This window comes from Geotrypetes seraphini, chromosome 1, assembly GCF_902459505.1.
Source record: "Geotrypetes seraphini chromosome 1, aGeoSer1.1, whole genome shotgun sequence".
NCBI classification, from domain to species: Eukaryota; Metazoa; Chordata; class Amphibia; order Gymnophiona; family Dermophiidae; genus Geotrypetes; species Geotrypetes seraphini.
In genome coordinates this window covers 340,525,363-340,537,932 of record NC_047084.1, presented here as the reverse complement: position 1 = coordinate 340,537,932, position 12,570 = coordinate 340,525,363, and the positions used below count along the sequence as shown (strand labels likewise).

The 12,570-nt window shown below is 43.5% G+C and overlaps 2 protein-coding genes across 4 annotated transcripts in view; one reads left to right on the top strand and one right to left on the bottom strand.

Annotated features, from left to right (window-relative positions):
* MOB1B (MOB kinase activator 1B) overlaps positions 1 to 5,623 on the bottom strand; it is a 119,784-nt gene extending 114,161 nt beyond the window's left edge. For both annotated transcript variants that reach the window (XM_033961075.1, XM_033961066.1), the window contains exon 1: positions 5,436 to 5,623. Coding sequence is in view for 1 of the 2 variants with exons in the window: in XM_033961066.1 (XP_033816957.1) it covers positions 5,436 to 5,449 (14 nt within the window). In the remaining variant the exon portion in view is untranslated. The remainder of the gene's footprint in view (positions 1 to 5,435) is intronic.
* A 4,843-nt stretch (positions 5,624 to 10,466) lies between these two features.
* GRSF1 (G-rich RNA sequence binding factor 1) overlaps positions 10,467 to 12,570 on the top strand; it is a 62,282-nt gene continuing 60,178 nt past the window's right edge. For both annotated transcript variants that reach the window (XM_033961055.1, XM_033961048.1), the window contains exon 1: positions 10,467 to 10,623. In XM_033961055.1, coding sequence (XP_033816946.1) covers positions 10,489 to 10,623 — 135 coding nt within the window. In that variant the 5' untranslated portion in view covers positions 10,467 to 10,488. The remainder of the gene's footprint in view (positions 10,624 to 12,570) is intronic.

Genomic DNA, 12,570 nt, shown 5'->3' with positions numbered 1-12,570 from the left:
TCGTACTCTGCTCTACCACCTCCCCTGGAAGTGCATTCCAGGTATCCACCACCCCTCTGTGTGAAGAACTTCCTAGCATTCGTTCTGAATTTGTCTCCCTTCAATTTTTCTTGAGTGCCCTCTTGTTCTTGTTTCCCCCACCAGTCTGTCCCTCTCTACCTTCTCTATACCCTTTATGATTTTGTAAGTTTCTATCATGTCCCCTCTAAGTCTCTGTTTTTCCAGGGAAAAGAGCCCCAGTTTATCCAGCCTCTCAGCACATGGAAGGTTTTCCATGTCCCTTATCATTTTTGTTGCTCTTCTCTGGACTCTCTCGAGTGTTGCCATATCCTTCTTAAGGTACGGTGACCAGTATTGAACGCAGTATTCCAGATGTGGGCGCACCATTGCCCGATATAGCGGCAGGATAACTTCTTTGGTTCTGGTAGTGATTCCTTTTTTGATAATGCCCAATATTATGTTCACCTTCTTGGAGGCTGCTGCGCATTGTGCCCCCAGCTTGATTGTTTGGTCCACCAAGACCCTTTCTAGGTTGCTTTTCCCCCCAATACCATTCCCCCCATCTTGTAGTTGTACATCAGGTTTCCTTTCCCTATGTGCAAGACTTTGCATTTCTCTACATTGAAGCACATTTGCCATTTATTTGCCCATTCACTCAGTTTGTTCAGGTCCCTTTGTAGTTCTTTACATTCCTCAACACTTCTAACCCTGCTGGAGAGTTTTGTGTCGTCCGCAAATTTTATAACTTCGAACTTCTTCCCTACTTCCAGGTCATTAATGAATATATTGAACAGCAGTGGTCCCAGCACTGACCCCTGCAGGACACCGCTCGTAACTACTTCCCATTCAGAGTAGTGTCCCTTTACTCCTACCCTCTGCTTCCTGTCCGCCAGCCAATTACAGATCCATCTGTGCACGTCTCCTTCCACTCCGTGGTTCCACAGTTTTCTGAGCAGGCGCTCATGACGACTCCATTTTAAATAGTGCATGCTCAACATTTTGAATTTGACCAGTGCCATTTTAGTTCAGTAAGCATTGCTATTTGCTGTCTTCAGTAAGTACATCATGGTTATTAAATTGTTAACAACTTCAGCTTTGCTAAAGTACATAGGATTTTATTTTATTTTTTAACTACATTTGTTTTTCTGCAGCATTCAAAAAGAACCCCAGATGAAGCCAGAAACGCCTGCAAAACGGGTCCCGTTGGGCAGACAGTAAAGATAAGCACGGGTCATTTGTGCAATATTGTTTGTTTCAGCACAAATATTTCTAAATTAAACAAGTTTAAATGCACATATATTGTTAATATCTGATAATCAATAATCATTACATGAGTTGTTTTTTTGATCAATGAAAGAAATCTTAACCTGCCAGTTTAGCCAATTGCATGCAGGTTTCAGATATCTTTTTTCCTCTCATTTGATTATTCACTGCTTAGGTTTCAAAACCACAACCTTTCTTGTGTTTGGATATTATATCATTGAGATTTTCGTTCCATCAGTTTGAGAGTAAGATCACAAATTGAACCAAAAGCCTGAAACACGGAAAAAAATATTTCTCTACCTGTACATTTTGCAATAGTAAGACGAATATTAAGTTGCAACAGGAGTATTTAATTAATGCTCCACTTCTGAATTAGAACATTTTAAAAAATGATCTATACACTTCAATACAGAGTTTAAGTTAAGAACAGCCCCTTGCCCAAATATGCACAAGCATGCAGCACTATTTCCCAAGAAGCATTCCATTGTCCAGTTGCTTATTGCTGGTTTCTAACCTATAATACATTAATAAAGCTCATGGTCACCAACCTTTACAGTTTTAAGAATGTTCATAAACCAGTCCCAAATATGCACGTGCACTACAGTTTTACCATAGCTTTACAAAGGCAGGATTGTAAATCAACCCCAAGATCTATGCTGGCCTACTGCCTCTACAATGGCACAGAATCATGAGAATATGCTTTATAGCCAAGTCAATCCCTGAGAAGCATGGCGCATATTTGTAGTGACTTAAGAAGCACCTTTCAAATATCCCAAGCTTCAGGAATGGTAGATTGCAGAGGCAGACCCTTTACTATCTAGAATATGGAGCATTCAGAACATTTTAATCCAAATTCATAGCCACACTATCCAGAACAGGGTAAGCAGAATATCTACTTAGCACAAAATATACCATATTCCATAAAGAACGGCATGCAAAACAGGGGTGTGTTTTTGCAGGCGGTGTAAAGGGGCTGTCAATTCATAACCAGCAGAGTTAAATGTAAGGAGAGAGAGAGAGAGAGTGGCAGGAGAATAGTTTGATTACAATGTGCTAAAGCAGATAATGTTCAATTATGAAGACAGAAATCAAATGAAAATTCTAGTTAAGAGCAGATGCAATTACATTTTTCCTTTAGATAAGGCAGAACTGCCAGGTTAATCCATTTGAATATTTGGATGTTTCCTCTGAACTTCAGAAAGACCATCAGTCTCATCCTGTCTTCTAGTACAATATGATCCTTACCATCTGCGAGAGACTGATCATGTATTTATTTAAATCGTTTACAGACTGCTGATCACTAGTCATTTTCAGCAGATTACAAAACACAACATCAGATTGCTTTATGTCTATGCAGAAAATGTAGGACTCAAAGTCTAACTGTGTCTCTATTAAACCAGCTTATGCTCATTGGAAGCAGACATTTAGTTCTGCTGTGTCTTCAAGCCTTCCTACCAATGTTAAGAAGGCCTAAACATTAAAATAAGCTCCTACTCATACTAACAGCAGATACTAACACCCAAATTTGAGTGGAGGAGGTGTCCTAGCGGTTACAGCTACTGCCTCAGCACCCCTGAGGCTGCGAGAGTGATCCCAACCTGATTCTTGTGACTCTGTGCAAGTCACTTAACACTCCAGATACCACAGTTAAGACATGTGAGCCTGATGGGACAGATAGGGAAAATGCTTAAGAGTACCTGATTACTATTCAATTAATTGTAAACTGCTATGGATTAATCTCTATTAAAAGGCTGTTAATAAGGTTGGGCTTCCGATTCGCTCTCTTCCAGTTTTTGGGCAGACCTGTGGTGGAAGTGGTGGTGTGACCATGCCAAAGTCTAAGAACCATACTACTCATAATCAATCCCGCAAATGGCACAGAAATGGAATCGAGAAACGAGTCTCTTAAGGGGGTTGATCTGAAATTTCTGAGGAATATGCATTTTGCCAAGAACACAAGAAGGGGTTGAAGAAAATGCAAGCAAACATGGCTAAGCAGGCTAAATTGTAGATCAACAGTACTAGGACTGGCTCATGCTAGACTTACATTTTCCGTGCCCAACTAAGCCATTTTGTATAAATAAAATGTGAAGTCATTGAGTCCAAACATTAAAAATAAAAAAGGTTGTTAAAAAAAAATCTAAACTAATAAATAACACCAACTGCCATCAACATTTACCACCAGGATCATATCAAGCTTTAACTGGGCCTTGTGCAATTCACCCATTGGCATTCTACCAATTTTGCCAATGGGAGTGAGAGAGAGTGAGCTGTGGTCAATTTTGAGGAGACGAGTAAAACGCAGACCCTTTGGACCTCCCGAATTTTACCCGTTAAGCCCTTAAAAATTTGCTTACTTCGGTTTTCACAGCTGCAGTTTGTAATTTCAGTTCATCTCTGATGGACCTGTACACGAAGATTCCACGGACCTCATGGATGTCTACTACACAACCTTAAAAAGAAAGCGGCTGTGGCATTCATGGGGTCTACAGGGATCCTTGTTTTAACTCCTGCGGACCTCATGAATCCCGCTCACCCTATGTATCCTCATCTTACCCCCTCCAGCAAGATCCACGAGGTTCACATGAGGTAAAACAAGGATCTGTAGAGTGTGCGAGATCCATGAAGTCTGCAAAGTTAAAACCAAGGATCCCTGGGGACCCCACACCATAGCCACTTTCTTTTCAAAGCCATGCACTTTTAGTTCCTTAGGGTCCATGATTTTAATGTCTACACTTTCTAATTTCTTTCCTCTTTGTGGTTGAAATTGGGAAGGAGTAAAATGTGGAACCTGCAGAGATCCTCATTTTTACTCCAGTGGACTTCACGGATCCCGCTCACCCCTGAGGTGGGCAGATTTTTAAGGGTGTGCAGTTTGTGTTTTACCCTGTCACAATTTTGAGCGTAGTGTGTCCACACTGCTCACCCAAATGTGCACGTCTCCGCATTTGGGAAGAGCTAAATGTTCACACCCCTCAAAACACACTTGGGTTGCAAGGAATCCATTAGACTTGTATCAAATTTCAAAACAAAGCCAATTCTGCACTCAACAAACCATGTTGCTTGAATGAGAGGATGGGTCAAAGTTTTACTTCATGTCAATAAGAACTAGCAAGCCAGCTGACAGGCATATAAAACATTTGCTTTGAAACTGCAGACTGTGGAGCTGGATGAGCTGAGCCCTGCAATGCTTAGATTGCAGGAATGACAAAGCCCCAAACACTAGTCAGTAGAACTTCATTTAGCAAACCATGACTGCTGGTCTCTGCTTCCCAAGCTGAGCCTAGCCATATAACCTGCCTAAAAGAAATACAGTTAGCACTCAAATCTCCAGTTAAGGTGTCTGCTGTCCAAATGCTGGACTGACAAATGTGGAGTGTAACACAGAGTACCATCCTGCCCCAACTACTCATCCCCTCTCTATGAATATAGCACAGTGCCACAAACTCTCCATTAGATAACATCTTAATACTCTGCCATTGAGGTAACAAAAAATAACCATAGTTTAAAGAGATATTAAGGACATCTCTACTTTTAACTGTACCGCATTATGCCTTTACCTATTTCTTCGGTCAAAGTTCTCTCTTCGTCCTCTGCTTGTTCACAACCTTGCAACCCCCGCCCCCCTTGTCTCCTGCTTCTCCCCTGCTGAAGTCACTCTGCTTGCTGCAGGGAACAGAGTCTAGCTCGTACTCTCAATTTAGAGTGGAACAAAAGATTAAACACCGGAAAGCAGTTTCCTAATGCAAGTGATCAAACGAGGACACCAGCCATCCTTCCCGGGCTAAGATGCGACATTCTCTCTCTCACCCTTTTATATCTGACCGCTTGGGAGATCCGCAAGTTTCCTGTCCTTAGGCAATGCTAAGCTTGGGGGGGGAGGAGAGACGCTTCACGTTTTCACATACTGAAAGCCCCTGCGGCGCAACGGAACAACACCTGCCCTTCCACCCACTTAAAAAACTCAGCGCCCAAATCCTTCACCTTCTGCCTCCGCCCCCGACTCCCTTCAAACCGTACAATGCAAGAGAAGCGTCGCCCTTCCGTTCACCCTCAAGGATGCTGCAATCCCCACACGCTTTCCCCTCGTCGCGGATTCCTCACTCCTCGCTACAGCCTCCTGTCAGGAAGCCGGCTCGGCCACTGCCCCCTCGTCAGTGCCCGCTACTCACAACAAGAAGCTCATATCGGTCCGGACTCCGGAACGCTGCAGCAGGCTATGATCCGCGCGTGCCTCGCCGCCCCGTACTCACACGAACACACAGGGCGCGAGCCGCTCTCGGGTCTGGAGTTAGGCACCCGGGAGGCGGTGGCTAACGTTCGGAATAAACCATTCCAGAGAAGGTGAGGATAGAGGGGTGGGGTGGAAAAGAGGAGGGAAAGCAGTAACGTGACGTCCTTTAAATAGTCCTCTGTCGGCATTCCCTCTTTTCGTGCGACCGCACAACCCTGAAGAGTTGGGTTTTTTTAAAAAATTGGTTTGTTTCAGGGGCTGGAATAATAGCTCAGTGCCTCGCGGGGTCCCCTTTATCCGCCGCCTCTGAACTGATGAGCCTTGGAGGACTATAAACCTTGAGATTTGTATTCTGTGACTAGTCTTTCCAAACCTAGCTCAAGGGGGTTTGTATTCCTGGTCCTAACAGTTAAGAGCTTCATTTTGTAATCTCTGAAATATAGCAAATCTGACAAGTTTCCCCTGTCATTCGCTACAGGCCAATCACTTGAAACAGATCTCAAACATTTTAAAAGTAACTCTCTCTATATAGTAATAATTAACAATATAAAGGCTTCCCCTGGAGGTTAAGGTGATGGTAATTATGGAGAACAATCAAAAATTAAAGGAAAATATGTACATGTTTGAAAAATTACATTTAAGTGCAAAATTCATATATATATATGATTTGTGAATTTTTATGACTATGCAATATAATAAAGCAAAGTTACTTAACCTTTAGCAGATGTCCTCCAAGGACATCAAGCAAATGTTCTCACATCTGGGTGATATCATCCATGGAACCCAGTAGGAAACTTACCAAGTGCATTGTTACTTAAAATTTTTAAGGCAGTGTCCGTACCATACGCGTGCCAATGCCTTTATGGATGTTGGCTCACAGTATCTGTGTGGAAAAAAATTACATTGGTAATTTAGAAATATAATTACTAATGTAGGGCTAGTGATAGGCTAGGTTTCTATAACACTGTAAGCCTCTGGTTAATTTTTTCCAGATGTAGCATAACTAATGTATTTAATGTGAATGACAGGACATATGTTACTTGACCCTGAGACCTTCAGGAAAGGACAACATAGGGCATTCATATCTTGAACAGTTAACAATTTGATGGAGTTTATCGCAAAGATGTAAACCATATGTATGAAGTTATTATTAGACTGACTTATGCACTCATGTATAATAAGGGGCTCATAATTGAAAGAGAAAAATGTCCAAAAACCGGCCTAAGTCGGCACTTGGACGAACATTTCTCAAAAACGTCCAAGTGCCGATAATAAAACCGGGTTTTGGACTTATTTCTAAACGACCTAGGCCTTCATAGTGCCACTCAACGTCCAAAGCTAAATGGGGCATTTCGGGAGGCGTGTTGAAGGTGGGAGTTGGGCGGGACCTGGGCCGGCTTAGACTTAGTCGTACAGCATGTATAACCGAACGTTTACCAACAGAGCCTAGACGAACTTGGACGTTGTGACTTAGACCATGTAAAACATGGTCTAAATCACAAACACCTACCTAAACTCAGCAGATAAGCACTGCAAACACATAACACAGACCCCCACACACTACCCCAGTGATCACCAACCCCCCACCCCCATAAAACTTTTATTCACAACTTTAAATTTCAGCCTCCAGACCATCATCACCTGGCTGCCTGGCATTGGAAAGCCTAGTCGTCCAGCCCAAAGGCAGCTTAAGTCGTCTTGGGGGTGGGTTAGGGACCCATAGAGAGGAGGAACCATGCTCATAAGCCCCCTGTAATCACTGCATTGATACTTAAACATGTGCACTCCCCTATACATTCCCAAAACCCTTTTTTACTGGCATATAAGTGGCTCCTGCAGCCATAAGGGCTATTGGGGTGGTAGATAAATGGGTCTAGGGGATTTTGGAGGTGGTTTGGGGGGCTATAAGGGAGCTGTGGTGAGGAGAAGCCATGGCACCCTTTTTGTGAAGTTCACAGCAGTGTCCTGTAAGGTACCCCACTATTTAGGTGGCATGTCTGGGTGTGCAGTCCATCACTTTGCAGACTCCTCCCACATCCAACAGGGCTTGTTTTAGGTGTTTTGGACTTGGACGGAAATGTGGTATAAAGATGGACAATTTAGCGGCTTGGACGATCAGATCGGCAGGACATATAATTAGACGATTTTCGAAAGTAAAAAAAAGTTGGACATATCTTTCAAAAATGTGTCTTAGGCTCTTTTTAACTTTGGACGACTTGCGAGATGGACTTAAACGGACTTAGACGTCCCTTTCGATTATGCCCCTCCACATCTTTAATGCATTTATGTGATTTCTTTGTCCTCTAAAATGTCACAATTCCTATTTAAAGGATAGGCTTTTGTCCATAATTTAGAGCATACTATGGACTCCTTCCTGTTTTCCCACAGGCTGCATCAGGGGTTCGTTTTCACCAATTCACTCCAAAATTCATAAACCACAAAATGGAAGTCTTTCAAGTAATGCACGTTGATAGTTAAGGCAGAACCGTGTAACATGGCATAACTTTATGGCGTTTTGACGTTCTGGCAGTCCCCGGTTTAAGAACGCCCAACTTACATCAAACATATTTACAAACCGAGGTCCTGCCTCTCACTTCCTGTGCCAACATGCCCCTTCTTCCTAACCTTCCTGTCAAAACGCAACCCTCCTCCTTCCTTTGGTATCCCAACGTGCCCTTTGTTGTCTTTCCCTCCATTCAGCGTTACAAATTTATGTCTCTCACGGGTGTTTACCTCCTCTGACCAGCTCTCTCCTCCCAGTCTCACTTAGCAAAGCCACAGCTGATGGTTCCTTGAGCTTATTGCTGACCCAGAAGCCTTCCTTCTGATGTGAAGGAAGACTTTTGGGTCATGGACATGGTGGGGAGAGAGATGAGAGGGAGAAATGTTGGATGTGGTGGTGGAGAGGGAATGGTGGGACAGATGAAGAGCAAAAGTAAGTATAAACCTATCTTTTCTTCCTATTTAAACTACAGTACTTTATTTTGAGGACTGTTTCTTTAATGTTTAATGTTCTTTAATGCTTTTATAGACTGTGTACTGTACAGGATCCACATTACATATAAATTCAACTTAAGAAAGGTTTAAAAAAAGGAACTCGCTCTTAACTCAGGGACTGCCTGTACACTCTTATCTCGGCTTCTTGAACTAGCCCTGCGAAACATGGCCTGGGTCGAGGCCGGGGTTTTCACTGTAATGCAGGGACTCCTCAAAATGGCCTAGCACTGCTGAACTCACTGAGTGACACTTCACTGCTGAGTTAGGATGACACTTCACTGAGGCTCCCTCCCATTCAGTTAACCCTTACTGTATTTTTTGCTTCATAAGATGCACATTTTTTCTACCCAAAATTGGTCCTGTATTTGCATAGGGTTTATCTACGTTCTGCACATGTGACCAAAGCCAGGTATTCTGGTAGGAATGAATGTTGTGAAGCATTATTGGTGCCATTGCCCCAAGTAGGAAGATATTTGTTGGTAGTCAGTCTGGGTTTTGGAAGTCCCCAAGCTTGTGGCTACGTCTGGAGGGCCTTTGCGTAAGTGCAGACGTCGATGTGATAACATCCATGCGGAGGCTCTCTAGATGCAGCCTGAGCTCAGGAATGAGACACGAGGCTTGTGTTGGGGCAGAGCTGGGGGTGGAATGGGACAGAACAGGGTTGGACCACGTGTCCTCTCTTTTTAAAGAGGAAATCTGGTAACCCTAAAAATTGCAATGGAAGTTCCCCCCATCCCCAGATTTACAAGATAAAAATTTAGTAACCAATAAAAATAAGAACAGAACAAATAGAATTTTTCTGGCTCCTATGCTGTGCCCTTATGCTAGATTGTTATTGGTTCCGCGTTACTGCCAGCTTACTTTTACTACTCAATCATTCGGGTTGAAATAATTCTAGACTTCAGAGCTTGGGTAATGTGACCATTTGTCCTGTTTTGAACAGGACCATCCTGTTTTTAGATCGCCTGTCCCGTTGTTCAGCTTTGGGACGCTGAAATGTCCTGTTTTCAGAGAGAGCGTCCCAAAGCTGTGTGTGGGGACAATGGGTCAGGCGATTGTGAAGCCTGGGATTTCTCTGACACAGTAACAGATCAGGTGCATGCAGCCGATGTCGGAGAGGAAGTTCTGGGCCTGTCAGAATTGACATGGGGGGGGGGGGGGGGGAGGCTTGTGCAGTCACAGCTGCATGCACGTCAGCTTGGAGAAACCTGTTGCACGCATCTGTTGCTGCGTCAGCTTGGAGAAATTGTCATCAGCGGTGGCAGCTTGGGGGGGGGAGGCAGGGAGAGAGAAAGAAAGAAAGGGGGCAGGGAGAACGAAAGACAGACAGAAAAGGGGTTGGGGAGAAAGAAAGACAGAAAGAAAGAAAAAGAATTGAAAGAAAGAAAAAAAAAAAGGATGCACAATCAGAAGGAAGTGCAACCAGAGACTCATGAAATCACCAGACAACAAAGATAGGAAAAATTATTTTATTTTCAATTTAGTGATCAAAATGTGTCAGTTTTGAGAATTTATATCTGCTGTTTAAATTTTGCACTATAGTTAACGGGGTCCGAGGCAGGATCCTTGGGATCCCATCCCATTTTGAAGAGAAAAAAAAATTGTCACATTAGTTAAACAGTAGGCCGATTTTTGCAGAGAATGGCATGGGGACAAATTTCTCCCTGTCCCTGCAGGAACTCATGAGTTTAGTCGCTGTCCCTGTCCCTCCTTCATTCCTGTAAGCTCTGCCTTAACTGCACAAGCCTCAAACACTTATGATTTTAAAGTGTTTGAGGCTTGTGCAGATGAGGAAGGAGTTTGCAGGAATGGGGCAGGGACAGGAAAAGAACTTGTGGGGATGGGACATGAGTTCCCGCGGGGACGCGGAAAAATTTGTCCCCCCTGTCTGTCTCTAATTTTTTGGTCACCGAGATGCGCACGGTCCTCCCGGGCTCGAGGTGGCGCTACCGCTTGTTTCCCCAGCTCGGCCTCCCTTCCTTTCTCCTTCCAGTATGGCGGCCCGCGGTTGCCGCTTGTTACTCGCCGCTCTGCTTTGGCGGGGCGCCGGCGGGAACCGGTTCACCCTCGCCGCTCGCTGGTCATCGCCACCCTCGCTGCTGCCTCGCCCTGCTCGGAGCTATTGCCAGGTACCGACCCGCCGCTCGCCGGGGAACATCGGGGCCACGCAGTAAGGAGAGGGCCGGGGTGGCGCTGCCTTCCTCCCCTGAACTGCCACGGCTGGAGTCTGGCCCCCTCCTTGCGTGTGCGGAGTTGTAGTTCTTAAGAGAACGCAGCGGAGTTCTTAAGAGAACGCAGTGGGACAGTCGGAGTTAGGTGCTCTCTATGTGCAACGGGGGTAAAACTGGGCCTACATCAGTGGTCTCAAACTCAAACCCTTTGCAGGGCCACATTTTGGATTTGTAGGTACTTGGAGGGCCGCAAAAAAAACCCCAAACCAACAGTTAATGTCTTGTTAAAGAAATTACAATTTTGCATGAGGTAAAACTCTTTATAATTTATAAATATTTCATTTTGGCTAAGTCTTAATAATAATATTGTAATTTATAGCTAAAGAGACATAAGATCAAGAAACTGTTTTATTTTACTTTTGTGATTATGATAAACATACCGAGGGCCTCAAAATAGTACCTGGTGGGCCGCATGTGGCCCCTGGGCCGCGAATTTGAGACCACTGGCCTACATCGAACTGGTAGCACCCTTCCCCCCCCCCCCCTCTCATGCTGATGGCCAGGCCTTGTCCTGAGCTGCCAGAAGCTTCCCTCACCTATAGTTACTCAGTTTCAACATTTGACCAAATCCTGGCTTTTGGACTTAGACGTGGGATTCTGCTAATTGAAATCCATGCTGCCGGTCCTCTAATGTAATGCCCCACGTGTGGGTTGTTAGAAAGCCAGAACTGACCCGAAGTATTCTCCAGTTAAGGCATACAAGTCCTGAACGCCTTCTGGGCTGTACTGCCTCTCTTCTTTTTTTTTTTCCCTTCTGCAAAGCAGTTTTGGGGTAGATGCACGAAACTGGTTTAGCGACCGGCGGAATTTGCTGACCCGATTCTCAAAACATCTCACCGGCGTAGTTTTCTGTCTGATCGTACATTCTCTGATTCTGGCATGCAAACCAACCTCATTACTATTAAAATGAGGTTATTAAGATTAAAGCCAACTATCTGATCGATGGCCTAAAATTGCATGCCATAATGGGATCGGTAATAGCGATCGGAACGGATTCAAGTTTCCAAAGTTTAATTTGCTAATTGTTCTCTTGTGTTCTGTTTGTTTCTCTTTCGTTGACTCACTACTACTAATAAAAATGATTTAATAAAATAAAATTCTTATACCGCTTAATCAGCCTTCTAGGTGGTGTACAAAATCATAAAAGAAAACAGTAGTTAAAATACAAATTTAAAAAGACAAGGGACAACGACGACAACAACAATAATAACAGTTTATATACCACAAGACCGTGAAGTTCTATGCGGTTTACATTGATTAAAAATAGTACAAATTGAGTGGAATTGACAAGCTAATACTAGTGAATCCAAAGACTTTTGGAGACGTGAAACCATAACAGGTGGAAACAAGAGGATAATAGGCAAGAACTACAGATAACAAGGGAAAAACAGTAGGAGGGTAAATAAAAATAAAATTATTCTAGGTCACCCTTAAAAGGGCAGATAAATCTCAATGAAAAGAAATGTCTTTAACTTTGTCTTGAATTGATTGAGTTGATTCTTTGCGTAAATAAGCTGGGATACTATTCCAGAGAGAAGGAGCAGTCACAGAAAAAAATAGATCTCATAGTGTTTATGTATTTTAGTGACAGAACAGAGAAAAAATTTTGAGCTGACGATTGAAGAGCCTTAGAAGGGTTATATGGGATAAGAAGATTATTAATGAATTCTGGTTGGTTATTTTGTTGGACCTGAAAAACCTGACAGATCTAAACCTGTCGGTAACTGCCATCACATCACTCGGAAGTCTTCCAAGTAATACACGTTGACAGTTAAGTCAGAATCGTGTGACATGGCACAACTTTATGGTGTTTTGAAGTACACTCTTATCTCTGCTTCTTGAAAC